Below are 13,596 nucleotides of genomic sequence, written 5' to 3' on the forward strand. Positions count from 1 at the left end.
TGCAAATATATTATGATAAAATAACTGGAATGTCTCATCTTCTCTTCCTTTTTCTAAACTCTTATGTAAATAAAGTAAATACAAAAAAACCACAAATGTATTTATGCAAGGATGCTATTTGTGCTATTATGCTATTATCAAGGATGCTATTTGTGAGAATTTTTAAAAGGGAAATTTAGGAAAAATGTCAGTCTAATTTTTTAACGTGGTGAAAAACAGATTACCTATCCTTTTAGATTGTAGGCTGCTAGTTATCAGCAAGCTACACAGTTTCTTGAGCAAACAGGGTGTGTTTTGCTGAGCTGAGCTTTTATTCTATATGTTATGGTATCTGATCAGGAGGGTTGTGTTCAAGCTGCCTGTTTCACTGCCCACACATTACAACTTTTCACAGATGACCTAGTACTAGCAGAAAGTCTTGACCTCTCGCTCCTTCAGCACTTCAGAGGTTAATTTGGTTGAGGGATCAGATTTCTTTACTGGGAGTTTATGATGATCATCACCTTCTAGCTAGACCTTACTTTCCAGTGTCTTTCAGAGCTGCTGAGTGCAGAGTCCTCTAGTAAAAACAATCTTGCCAGCTTTTAAAAATATCACTCATTATATTCAAAGTACAAGCTGTTTTTTTAGCAGGGTGTTTGATGGTAGCCTGATGAAGGTATCAACCTGTAAAATCAATCTAAGCCCTTTTTCTGGAATTCTTCATGGGCAACAAAGTGGAGAAATGCTTTGGCCTAAGAATATTACAAGGTAGGAAGTTTTCTACACTTTCAAAAGTCTGGGCTTTATATGGTATTAAAGCATTGTTTAAAGAGTTTCAGTTTTAAAACTGATAGCAGCCTGAAAGCAGATTTTGTGACAAATGTATTATGCAGTAAATGTCAGAACTTCTTTTCTTTCTCTTTTCACTTTCTTTTCCAATTTAATTGCAGAATAAATTAAATCCTCATTTTATTTTTTTAATGATATATATTTTAAAAATAACAGGAAATTTAACTGGTATAGCATAGATGATAGTATAGCTTTTTACTGGCTTTGTTTTGGCCCACCGTGAGTATATTTACAGATTAAGTAGCAGCATGAAGTTGTTCACAGAGTACTGCTGCCTAATTGAATTAGATATTTTCCCATTCAAGTAACAGATCTTCAGTTCCTATTACAGAACTTGTGCTAAGGATTTTGTAATATTCTGACACTTAGTGTGCTTTCTTTAGAAAGAAAGGACCTGATCTTTATGAGAATAAGCTCACTCTGCATTGTAACATAACAATAGCTTGTGTGGGGCTGTTGTCACACCATTATCACAGAGCCCAGTGCACTTGCACTTTAACACTTGATAGGCAGTCCTGTTTTTTGCAAGTGTTTCTTACTCATTTACAAAGTTATAGTGGCCCCTGTGCTTGCCTTATTAAAGTATTAAAGCTTTAATAAAGTATTTTAAATGTAAAATCCTTTACAATTTTTGCAATTTCTTACAAATTAGTCTAATTTAAAGGGACTCCACAAAATTGCACTTATGGATACTAGTTAAAATGTTGCAGTTCCATAAGAAACCAAACAATTCACTGTGTTGCTCATAAAAACCATCGTTGGCACAGATTAGTCTAAATTATTAAGGGAAGTGCTTACTATTGATTTTGTGTGTGTTCTTTTAAGTCATGGCATGATATGAGTAGTCGCTCTTCACTGGGTTAGCTTCCTGGGACAGAGCAACTCTTGTTGATCAAGGCACTGCCAAATTAGATTCATTCGAAGTATTTGTAAATTCTAATACTTTAACAACTTAATACTCCACTATCTTCATTTTTTTTTAATTTTTTGGTAGGAACCCAATGAGTACAGACCTTATCTTTGTGTCCATGTGTATTCAGCTGATGATGATCAGTGTTATGTGGAACAAGATTTCTGAGGTGCTACAAATGTGAAAAACCTGCATTTAACTCTATACCAATTAGGCAAGATTTGTGCCTTAATTATTTTGTATAGCACCTTTATGACACCTTATAAATAATTAAGACCTTCCACAATGACTGGAAATTACTTCAGTTTTTGGCACTTACAAGTTCCTTGCTTTCTCCCTGAGTTTCCTGCTGGGGCTAACAGCTTGCACTCCTGAAAAACTGAGAAGTTTTGTATAATACTACCATTATAAAGTGCTGTACAAGCAGGAGGGGGGAGAGGGAAAGGGTGACTGGGAGAGAAAAGGCTACACTGTGCCAGACCACCTACTGGTGGGTTTCAGTTTTGTGAGCACTTAGTGACCATCCTTTTTTTTGGTAGGACTGTTGTTGTAGCTCTGATGGTCCAAGAAGTATGACAGGAGCACAGGGTTTGTTTGTTTTTTGTGGTGATCTTTTATTGAACCAACTGTAAAATTGGAGAGATTTTAGGCAAGCTTTCAGGCACAAAGTACCTTTATTTCAAGTCTAGGGAAGAAACAAGTGCAGCCTAAGTTAAATACCAGATAAAATGATGGCTTTCCTTGCATTTTTCTTTTGGGACTGTCATTTAGCGAGCTTGTTGTCTTGGACACACACACGCATATTAAGTTGACCTAGTGAAGTGTCAGGAAGGATGTTAAGATTCAGAGTACATTACTCTTCTAGTGGGAATTCTTTCCTTGATTCTTTCTGGACCACCCAGCGCAGCAGAATCTGAGTGCTGCTTGCATTTCAGGGTGTTTTTCTTTCTTTACTATTATATGTTCTTTTTCCCTCACATCTTAATTACATCAAAATCACATGAGTCCAGCTCATTTTGTCTTACCCCTTTGTATTAGAAAGTATTTTTATATTGCATAAGAATTGAGAATCTCCTATTCTTTGCTTATTTTTGTGAACAGAATTTCCTGGAACTGTAGCTCTCTCTGATGTGATTCCCTTGGATCTCACAAGCTGAATAAGGTCCTGGGTTAATTCTTAGATGCAAGACTGTGTAGAAAGCAAGTGGTCAGGAATTGATACCGGTATTTCAATAAGTGGCAGTCTCTTCTTCAACTTATTATTTATAATAACACTGCAATCCTAAAGTTGTCAGCCTCTGGATGAGAAAAAGTAAATTATTTGGCAGAGGCAGCTACAAAAAGCCCCCAATACCCTGACATGCACGCACAATAACATCTCTTATTTATAAACGTTCGTCTCTAGCAGTTTTCATCCCTGTGGGAATTGCTCTGCTCAGTCACCCAGGAGCACATTTCTAACCTTGCCTCCTTTGCACAAGTCCATATAAATGTCCTCTGTATGTTTAGCTGTGATATTTCAGTGGTTATTAAGAAGAGAATAACATTTAACGGGGGAAAAATGGTAAATCCTAATTGTGGTCCAGGTGCAGAACCCCTCTGGAAATTCATGGGGAAAGCCTACACCGCCCCTCAGCAGAATACCAAAAGAAATCGGTTGTAAGGAGCACAAACAAGACAGCATTTACAATGGTGGTGGGGACACAACAGTTGCAGGAACCACAGCAGCACTGATTTCATCTTTGCAGATTTCCTTAGTTCACAACCCACCAGCTATACACTGAATCAAAGTTTACTTTTTTCAAGGAGTGGATGTGTGTAAATAAGCACTGTTTGATGTGTACTCTTGATAATGTTGTTTTTACTGTTATGAAAGCAAAGGACCTATTTGGTAAGAAAACAGAAAGCTTGTATAATTTATATTTATAGGAATTTTTATCACTAGTAGAATTGGTAGAACTTAAGTGATCTCAGCAATGATGCAAGGGCCATGATCATCCTTTTAGCTTTCATTGATATAAACTAGGGCTAATTCAATTAAAGTCAGCGGAGTTGTACAAAACTGGTGTAGGATTGGAATTATCCTGGGGCCTTCAACCAATGTCTAAATAAAGGTACTGATCCTGCAACTGTAGGCTTGCCAACTCTGACTGAAGCTATTCTGGAAGATTTTTTTTTTCCAACATGATGTCATGTAATAAATTTCATTTTCTTAAAATATCCTATTAAAACCTCCCGGAGTGCTTTCTGTAGTCACTGGGAGATCAATGCCTATTCTGGTAGACTCACACCCAATGCGGGAAGGTTGGCAACCCTATACAACTGTCTGGGCACAGACCCGTTTGGAGCCTACTCAGTTTCAGTAGAGACATGGGACTGCTCCTATGCATTAATTGTAAGATCAGTCCCTTATTTATAAACATCTTAGGGAGACAGATACTTCATAACTCAAGTCATGTAAACATTTCAATAGAAAAAACATTTAACATTTGAATTCTGGAGTGCAACTCCAGCATACAAGAATTAAGGACTGGCTGAAAGCATTTTACAGGATTCCTTTCACATTGCTATGGGTTAGTGCTAATCCTACATTTGGGTCAGACACACTAACTCATACTGATTTATCTTTTAGCCCTGGAGGCAGTGTAGTTTCAACACGAACTATTGTTTTGAACAATGGCCAAAAAAACAAGTTCCACCAGTCAAGCGTTTGCAACTTAATACAGCTGTCTGGCTGCAGGGTTTAGTGGTTATATATAGTGACTAACTGATGATTCTTTGAGTATAAATTCAGAATGCAAGCAGGTAAAGGGTGATGTTACACTTAAAAATTATGCTTTTCAGCATGAGATTATTAGTTCTTGCAGAAACTTTTTTTCCTTGATTCTTCAGAATGAATCAGATGGAAGGTTCCCTATACCATGCTAAAATAAGGTGATAATCCCCTAGGTGCTGTGTGCTTGATTGTGCTTACTGGAAGTTTGACAATGGCTAGTCTTGTTCAAATTTTAAAGGAGTAGACGAAAAGAAATGGCTTGTTCTTCATCGCTGATAACAGAGCTGTGATTAGGGACTGAAGAAGGACTAAAATAAAGAGAGCGCCTGTAATATTTTGGCTTTTACGAATCTTTTTTTCAAATATTTCCCCTGACTAAGTAATATTATCTCTTGATAATTGCTAGTCTTTTAAAATATATCCTTCAAAATTTACTCGTTTTCTAACACAGTTTGCTTGGCCACAGTGATGCTAAATGGAATTAGTGAAACAGAGCCTAACAGCTTATGAAATGTAAACTGAATATTCACTAAAAATTAAAATGGACCAAACAGCTTCAGTAGATGTATGATGGTTTAGTTATGCAATCTGATATGAGTCATTAAAATGATTAGTTTCTGCCTCAAGAAGAACAGCTGGAAGTGACTATATGATGACAAGGTCCTTCATGTTTTGCTTTTCCTTAACTGTTTTGGCAATCTTACTTTTCAGAAGTGTTTAAATTAGCACTGAACTCCAAATGCGGCTGCATCAAAATTGTTTCAATTTAAAATTAAATTAATACATTGAATTATGACAAAGGAGATTTTCTGAAGACATGGAAAGTAGACAATCTGTATACAATTGCTGTATTTTCATTAAACTCTGTTACTTTTGCTAGTAGATTTTCTGTTCACCAAGTCTTATGCAGACATATATTTGGCATATTAATATTATAATATTTTAGGTGGAAGACCCTGTGCAAGTGACTCTATTTGGCTTCCTGAATTCCTAATACAACCATGTCAGTATCATGTAGAATCCCAGAGGAAAATAATGGAAGTTTAAATATTCAGTATCTTGCTTGATAGCATATTTTGAGAGTCTTTTTTTTTCTTGGAATACTTTATGAGGTGTTTATTAATTTATCGGATGATTTTTTTCCTCTTTCAATAAGCAAATAAACAGTGAAAGTTTTAGATGAAAAAGGATCATTGCCATGTTTCTAATGCAATATTGGAGGTGTGCCATACCTTTTTGTCTTTGACAATTTATTGTAATTTTTATTGTGCTATTCCACAGCAAAATTGAAGTATAAACCCAAAAAGATAGTGATGCATTTTGCCCTTTGTTAATAGTATTATTTACTAATGTTTTAATTATTGTTTTGCTTAGCGCATGTGAATATGGAGAAGTTCTGAACTGAAATGATGTCCAAGGATCCCATGGGTGTATTCATACCCCCTTGCAGTAGCCACCTTTATGTGTAAAAAAACCACGCTCAATTGGAGAATATTAACAGACTGTAGAAAACTGCAAGACTGAATACTCGACCAGTTTGCAGTTCTGACTATTTCAAAAAAGTAGGTTTGAGTAGCTGACCTGGTCCTGCTGCTTTTGTGTGGGAGACTGACAGGAGTACTGTTCTCAGTCACTTTTGGGTGAGAAGAATAAAGGCAGGGAGAGAAGAAGGGTTTCCACACTACTCTTAAAGCATCACTTCAGCTGGACGGCAGCTCTGGAAGAGATTGTATTCCTGTGGGTGGCTGTTGTGAGTGTGCACTCCTTGGCAGAGAGCATAAAGATCGCTTTGGCATGGGAGGAGCAGAGTACAATGAGCAATAGTCACTTAGTGAGTAGTTGAATCCACAGGCCTCATTTTGGATCAAAAAGGGGTAGACAAGAGTAGTACAATAAAGTTATTAGGTATTATGTTACAGATGAGTATCTTCAAGTTGATGCTCGGTTGTACCTGTTTAGGCTTTTAGAAATCTGAGAGCAGCTTTGCCTCTACTCAGTTTCCATTTCTTAAGCTGTATTTAAAATTTAAAGCATCAGAAAACGTCTGAGATGCTTAGGGAATGATGCTTTACATTTAAGGCTGACCAAATATAACCTAAAGTAGTATAGTCTGCTCAACAGTGCTGTAGGTCTCCTCTAGGGCTAGGCAGAGAATTGAGAGGGTAGTACCTGCAGTCTAACTGATATTAAAAGAGATGTTGGTGCACCAGCCTTCTCAGTGTGTATGCCTTTTTGAGGTTTTACTATGCCTTTTGGATGTCTCTCATCTGTTCACGTGTAATAGTACCTGAAATCCCTATAGAAGCTATTTGCAATCAGATATGTTTTCAGTTCTGGTGATGTCCTTTGAGAGGGTTGTGGTACAATTTCTATACATATAAGGTAAGAGGTTGAAATGAATATACTTCTAAGAATTCATGTAATTTCCAGTAATCAAAGTAGGGTTTTGGTTGATTGATCAAGTGGAGGAAGAAAAGCCCAAATGTTCCAGCTTCACATCATGGCTCAGTAGATTTTTGCTGACATCAGAAATTATTAATTGCACCAGCTAAATTACAAAGATGTTATCATGGCTCAGAGAGCCAGGAATGCTGTAATTACGAGGGTTGTTTGATTTCCCATTCTGCTTCCTCTCTTTTGACTTTAACCACCAGGACACTGAATCAAGGTAAAAATGTGAACTAATTTTTGTGAGGGGGTTGGGGCCATTTTAAGAGATAATATGAAATAGCCATGTGAGCTTGGTAACTGATTATCGCCTTTTTGGGGAGATCATTGCCTATGCTTGCAAGAGATGTATGTAAGACATTTTTATAGCTTTGATTTTTATGACCCTATGTGAATGAATACAATATAAAGCATTCAGTATATAATGTGTGCTACCTGCTACATATTTCCTGTTTAGAAATGCTGTAATCTTTTCAAGATGAATAATTTTTCATTACTGAGTTTATAAAAAAGAGAAGTTAGAGTGTACATGCATTTTAATGGTTACATAAATGCTCCTATTTTTGTCCTGAGATATATGTGTTATGCAGTTTTTGCTTCTGGAAGGCTTAGCATTAGCAGCATAGTAGAGTCCAGTGAACATGCATGAATAAAACCAGTTTTAAATAAAGTCAGGGGTCTTGCTTGAATGGACAGTACCAATTAATACAATCTTTAAACTCCTTTTAATTAGGCAGGCTTTCCTTTCCTGTCCATTTTATCCATTCCTCTTATTGTTAAAGACTGATTTCCTCCCCACTCGGATGTGCTTCAAAATAAAGCTGCAATTGATATGGCTCTTTTTAGCTTACACAGCATCTTATCTTATCAAAACAGCTTGGCAGCTTTGGCATCTTGTCAAAACAGCTTGCATCAATATCATTTATTGGTATCCTCAGCATAACTGCAAGAATACTAGTATTATTTGTTAGCTGCTAGCAGGCAAAATACTAGGCATTATAGCTCTGGATCCCAGAGATATGGCTGTTCTTTTTTTTGTGGTAATGTAGTAGGTTTTAAAATATGAAGTTTTTATATGGTTACTTTTCTCTATTAGACTGAAGTACAGCAAATATTTAAACTAGAACACTTTGTAAAATCCCTTTAAATGCCATATAACAACCCATATCTTCAGATGCATGTTTCTGATTTTCTCCGTAGTCAATGGGTATGTCTACACATACCTCTTTTAAATGGGATTAGCTTAAAATCTCCATTTTTAAGGCATATTAAGGGGCAAATATTAAATTTAGGCGCGAATAGCTAAATCGCATTAGCCCACATGTATACGCTTAATGTGCATTTACGCATCTGCATGTGGGCTAATGTCGCTTAGCTACTCATACCTAAATTTAATGCGCCTGAATGCACATTAGCACATCCAAGTGTAGACACATGCCTAAATTGCCTTAATGTGCCTTCAGCAAAGGTGCGTTAAGTTTAGGTGCATGTAAATACATATGTAGACACACTCAGTACATCTTAATTCAACAAAATGTTTAAGTCTAACTCTTAAGTAGCATGGGATTGACTACTAGCTATAGGGCTATTCAGAGCATTGTGTTAGCTATTTGCTTATGTACTTTGATGAACTGGGAGAATATGAGGATAATGAGTGGTCAAACTTTTATAAACAGTGTTGTATTATATGGGATAGTGGAAAATAGCAACTGAAATAAAACTGTTGTTTAAAGTCCTTCTGCTTATTTTGTCCTATTATCATCTTTTTTCTATCACTTTAAGCTCAGTTGCAGTCCCTATAAATTACTATTGTTGTAAATGCAAGTGGGAAAAATGGGGAGAAAAGGTTGTTCAGCAAGTTAGTAGTATATCTGTGAATTCAGCCCGTGAAACCTGAATCTAATTCCCTTAATTCTAACCTCTGGAACCCATTGTCCCTTGTTTTTATAAATAGCTAATTTTTAAAAATATGTATTATGTATCTTGTGTATCCAGTTTGTATGTGGCTTCCAAATTCTGGTCCAATAACCCTCTGTGGTCTTGGGTTATTCAGAACTATGAAAGTTTGGAAGAAGTTTCAGGACTGGATTTCTCTAAATCCATGATCCATGTTTTAAAAAAGCTATAGTACCAACACCTGAAACGCATGGGCTTCTTATCCATGTTTAAATGCTTTCTGAAATATGTATTTTCCAGTAGGCTATCTGTAGGACATTGTTCAAATGTGAGTTTATTTCCCTTGGAGAAAAAGCCTTTCCTTACTTGCTAGTTTGTAGATCTTTACTTATGAAGTTTACTTAGGAGCACATATTCAGGGTGGAGTGAGGCCTTACCCTTTGAATTTCTTTTGTTTTGTCTGTTATGACCTTCAAGTCATCGTAAATATGTGGTTACTTCAGGCATTTTTAGACGTGTGTGTGCGACACAGTGCCAGGTGCTTTTGAAAGCCCCTGGCGCTGTGTCACGTGCATTTGTATAAATGGCAAGGGGCGCGTCAGCACTGAGAAAATGGCAGTGGCACACTTTGGAACTAAAACACTAAAGGTGTTTTAGTTCATAAGCACACCAATGCCATTTTCCCAGCACTGACTTGCATTTCACTCTTTATACAAATGAATACGACACAGCGCTGGGCGCGTCAGCTCACAAGCAGAGCAGACTCAATTATTCAAGTCTGTTCTGATGTGCTCGATCTCTGGTACATCGCAGCACAAAAAGGTATGTGTATAAATGCCCTTTGTTGTGTTAAGATTCCAGTTAGCCATGACTTAAATATTTGTTGATAACAAATGAAGCTATCATTTGCTGGAAGAAACTATTCTTAGTAGTAAGCTGAGTGGTAGGGATATGAATGTACGAGAGTACTTACAGTAGTTGTCTTAACAGAGACATCCTTTCATTAAACCTTTAAAAACTAGAAACAACAAGCAGTTTCTGAATACAATTCTGGCCCTTTTTTCCTTTTTGGGAACTGAACAGTAGAAGCGGGTGCTTATATAGTTGTGGGGCCAGGTACATAAAATGAATACAATTAGTTTAGAAACTTTCTTATAAATTGTTTTCTACAGGGAGTTTAAGTTCCCATCCCTGCTGATGGATCAGCATGGTCCTGTTTTCTCTCTCAGAAGTATCTCCTTGAGCTTATCTTTTTCTTGGGGGACTAGATGGTGATGAATTAAAACTTTATAATCATTTGCAAATTTTGAATCGAGTCAATATGAAGAAAGGCTTTATTCGTGACAGGATCTTATTGCTAATACAGAATAGACAGTTATGGCAGTCATGCAAATGACTTTTTATATGACATCAAACTTGATATCTAAGGGTGTACCCACACAGCTCAAGGCAGCACAGTGCTGATGTGCTTGCTGTGCACACATTAGCTTTGCAGACCTAATCTGCCCATACAGGACACCTCTGCATGGCATTGCCTTGTGCCATATAACATCAAAGAGAGCAGTCCTGTGTTTGCAGCTCAGATAGGATATAGCCTGTATGAATAATATTTCCCATTTTGAACTTTTTTGTGTATTGGTTCTTTAGTAGCCCAAGTGTTGGGTTTAAATTGTGTGCTTCTTTCCCCAGCTGGGATGACAGCAGCTCTGTCAGCAGTGGGATCAGTGACACCATAGACAACCTTAGCACCGATGATATTAACACCAGCTCCTCCATCAGCTCCTATGCCAACACACCTGCCTCTTCCCGTAAAAATTTGGATGCACAGGTAAGTTTTCTATTTCATTTTGGACAAATGGTAGCATTGAAGAGTTGTTTCTTTTAAGCAATAGATACAAGGCTCTGGGGTGGAATGACTTCATCCTTCTGAAAGCTCAACACTTTCTTGAAATAATGAACCACTTATGCATTTTTCTTTTATATAGTAATCCTGGGCTCAATCTTTGGCTACCTTTACAGCCATGCAAGAAGTCAGGCTGAAAGAGTTGGAAATTTAACCAGAAGCAGAGAAATAATCTGTTAGCTGTATTTTTTTAAAGTGAGGCTGATCCTTAGAGAGGCTGGGAGTTGCAGGGGCCAGGATCTATCCCAACTTTGGGACTTTTAACACCATTAGTTCTATTTCAATTAAAAATATATATATTAGAACTAGTGGCATAAGAAACTCCATCTGGGATTCACAGAAGCTGCAGGAGCCCATCCCCTCTGAAAATCAGTCCATGAATAACCAAGATAGTCAACAGTAATCTTCTTCCAATACCCCAAATACAATGGTTATTGTTAAAAGAGTGGCGCTTACCAATGGTTACCCCACTGTGGTGTATGAGATTACCACAATATTTCTCTTGTGTGTGGAATCTGTGGCATATCTGCTACCAATGTAGAACAATTAAGTATTAATTTTTTATTGGTACCACTTTACATGCAGCATTATAAATAGCAGATGTGATTTTTCTTCAGTACTAGAAAGTGTTCTATACAATTTATAAAAGAACAAAATTTAATTAAATTGACATGAGAGTTTAAAGATTATTGCACTTTCAGCAGAAAAGTAAACATATGTTTGCTAATAAAATATATTATTTTAAGCTTCCAGGACTACATGTTATTGCAGGCTTTCTATTTTTGGCAGTAATTCGTAGGAAAGTAAATTTGTATCCAGAGGCAGCACAAACACAGCTTTCCATGCTTCTACCCTGCACATCCAAATATAGTTGGATGTTGATGATACCCATCAGTTTTATTTATATTTTTCATTACAATGTGTTGCAATAATACAAGAGGCAGTCTTCTTTTTATATTGATGCTAATTTTGTTATGAAACATGCAGCACTGAAAAATACATCCTTGGTCCTTATAACTGCTTTGTGGACCAAAGTGGTTCTCTAGTATCACAGCAGAGTATGTTGTTTCAGTTTTGTAGCTGATGCAGCTTTGCAAAAAGAGGTTGATGTGATTTCTTTCTGTCTTTTTGGACTGGAACTTGAATCTGTTTTTAATAGCTGTTTTAATGTAGCCATGTGGTTGCTGTGAAGTGTTGTGCTGCCTGAAGTACTATGTTGTAAGTGTATATTGCTCTTTGTTCCCTTGCCATGAAGTGCGTATTTGAGCCTATATTAAAGATTTAGCCTCTGGTTGTGTGTCAGTGACGTTATGTGCGTATGAAAATGCTAATGCAAGTCCTTCACCAAACTAATGAGAGAAGGTAAGGTCATTGAAGTGCTTTTCTTCCAACATGTTGCAAAAAAAGTTACACAGGGACCATACATTTTCCCACACAATCATTAGCTTAAAAAAACCCTCTATTTTAGAATATGCTGAACAGCATATAGATATGCATGTCAAAAAATTGTGTTGCGAACTAGCTCAGAATGTTGTGAGCACTCATGAATCTCTGTAAAATGTCCATTTGTACTTAAGTGAAAGTTTTCATTAACTTCAATTTGTTATTCATAAAATACTTTTTTTCTTAAAAACCAAAAGCTAATATTAACAAGAGAAAGTAAATACGCTTGGACTGTGGGAAGCATGCTTACATTGGAGTTGAATTCCTAAGTACCAAAACTAACAGCCATAGCTAATAATGAAACCTAGTAAGGAAAGTATTCCTTATGGTCCACTGTTTCCCTTCTTCTCTTGTATTCTTTGCCTTGATCCATGTAGTAAGGCTTTTTGCTTTCCACATTGACCTTTCTCTACTGGACACAGTTCATCAGTACTGAAGAGGGTAGAAGAATCCCTTCCCATGACTTGCATATGACACTTCTGTTAATAAGTCACAACATGGTGCTGGTTTGGTAACCTATATTCAGCTTGTTATCCACCTCCACATGCTAAAATAGGTCATAAGAAAAAACAGATCCTCAGCTTCAGTAACAGCAGTATTAAACTATAGGCTACTTTAAGAAGGCAGCAGAGCCATTTAAACTCATCTGATTTCTGAGACTGTTCTTGAAGCTTTAAGAGTTCAGTTCTTCAGTTAAGATCGCTTCTAGTTCAGTCAGCAGACTTTGTAGCTTAGGATGACCTCTGTTAGACTTTTACAAGATTTCCCATTTCATCCAATTTAATGATTTCTCAGATGGAGTGGATTTTTAGCTACTGCTGTAATGGCAAGTCTCTTTTTCCCTGCCCCCTACCCCTGTTTCTGTGCTCTTCTTATTCCCTAGCATCAAACAACGATTTATATAGCCAAGCTGCTTCAAGAGTGGACGTGCAAGATTTCATAGACATTAGGGCTGGAAGGTGTGCTGGCCGGGAGCGATTCGGGCCCTTTTCCGTGCTTTCCCCTCTCCACGCTGGATCGGAGAGGGCGGGCGATGAGCTGGAATTAGGCACAGACGCTTAACGGTAGATTTAAAGATTGTTTACTTACACCAGAGATGGTAGTGGTGTAGGCTGGAAAACTTGCTTGAGTTGCGGTTACAGACACAGACAACATGAACAGTCACATGGAGTTTGCTAGGCTCCACGGAACAGAGCTCCGGATGCTCTGGGTGAACGCGCCACCAAAATCGGACTCGTAGATACGTCTTATAAATTCTTTCCGCTTGAAGATGGGAAGAGGTGGGCGATGGATCAGGTCGCCAAGCTCCTCTGAATCTCACACAGGGTCTCTATTACCCTGCCATGTATTCAGAGTCCCCACGAGATGGATGTGGAGTCCTCTTCAGCT

The 13,596-nt window shown here is 37.4% G+C and overlaps 1 protein-coding gene across 1 annotated transcript in view; it reads left to right on the top strand.

Moving 5' to 3' along the window:
• The window catches only part of NAV2 (neuron navigator 2), a 420,322-nt gene that overhangs the window by 313,902 nt on the left and 92,824 nt on the right, over window positions 1-13,596 (top strand). Inside the window, 1 exon segment of the mRNA XM_025200388.1 lies at window positions 10,551-10,689. Coding sequence (XP_025056173.1) covers window positions 10,551-10,689 — 139 coding nt within the window.

This window comes from Alligator sinensis, unplaced genomic scaffold (genome assembly GCF_000455745.1).
Source record: "Alligator sinensis unplaced genomic scaffold, ASM45574v1 scaffold442_1, whole genome shotgun sequence".
Taxonomy (NCBI): Eukaryota; Metazoa; Chordata; order Crocodylia; family Alligatoridae; genus Alligator; species Alligator sinensis.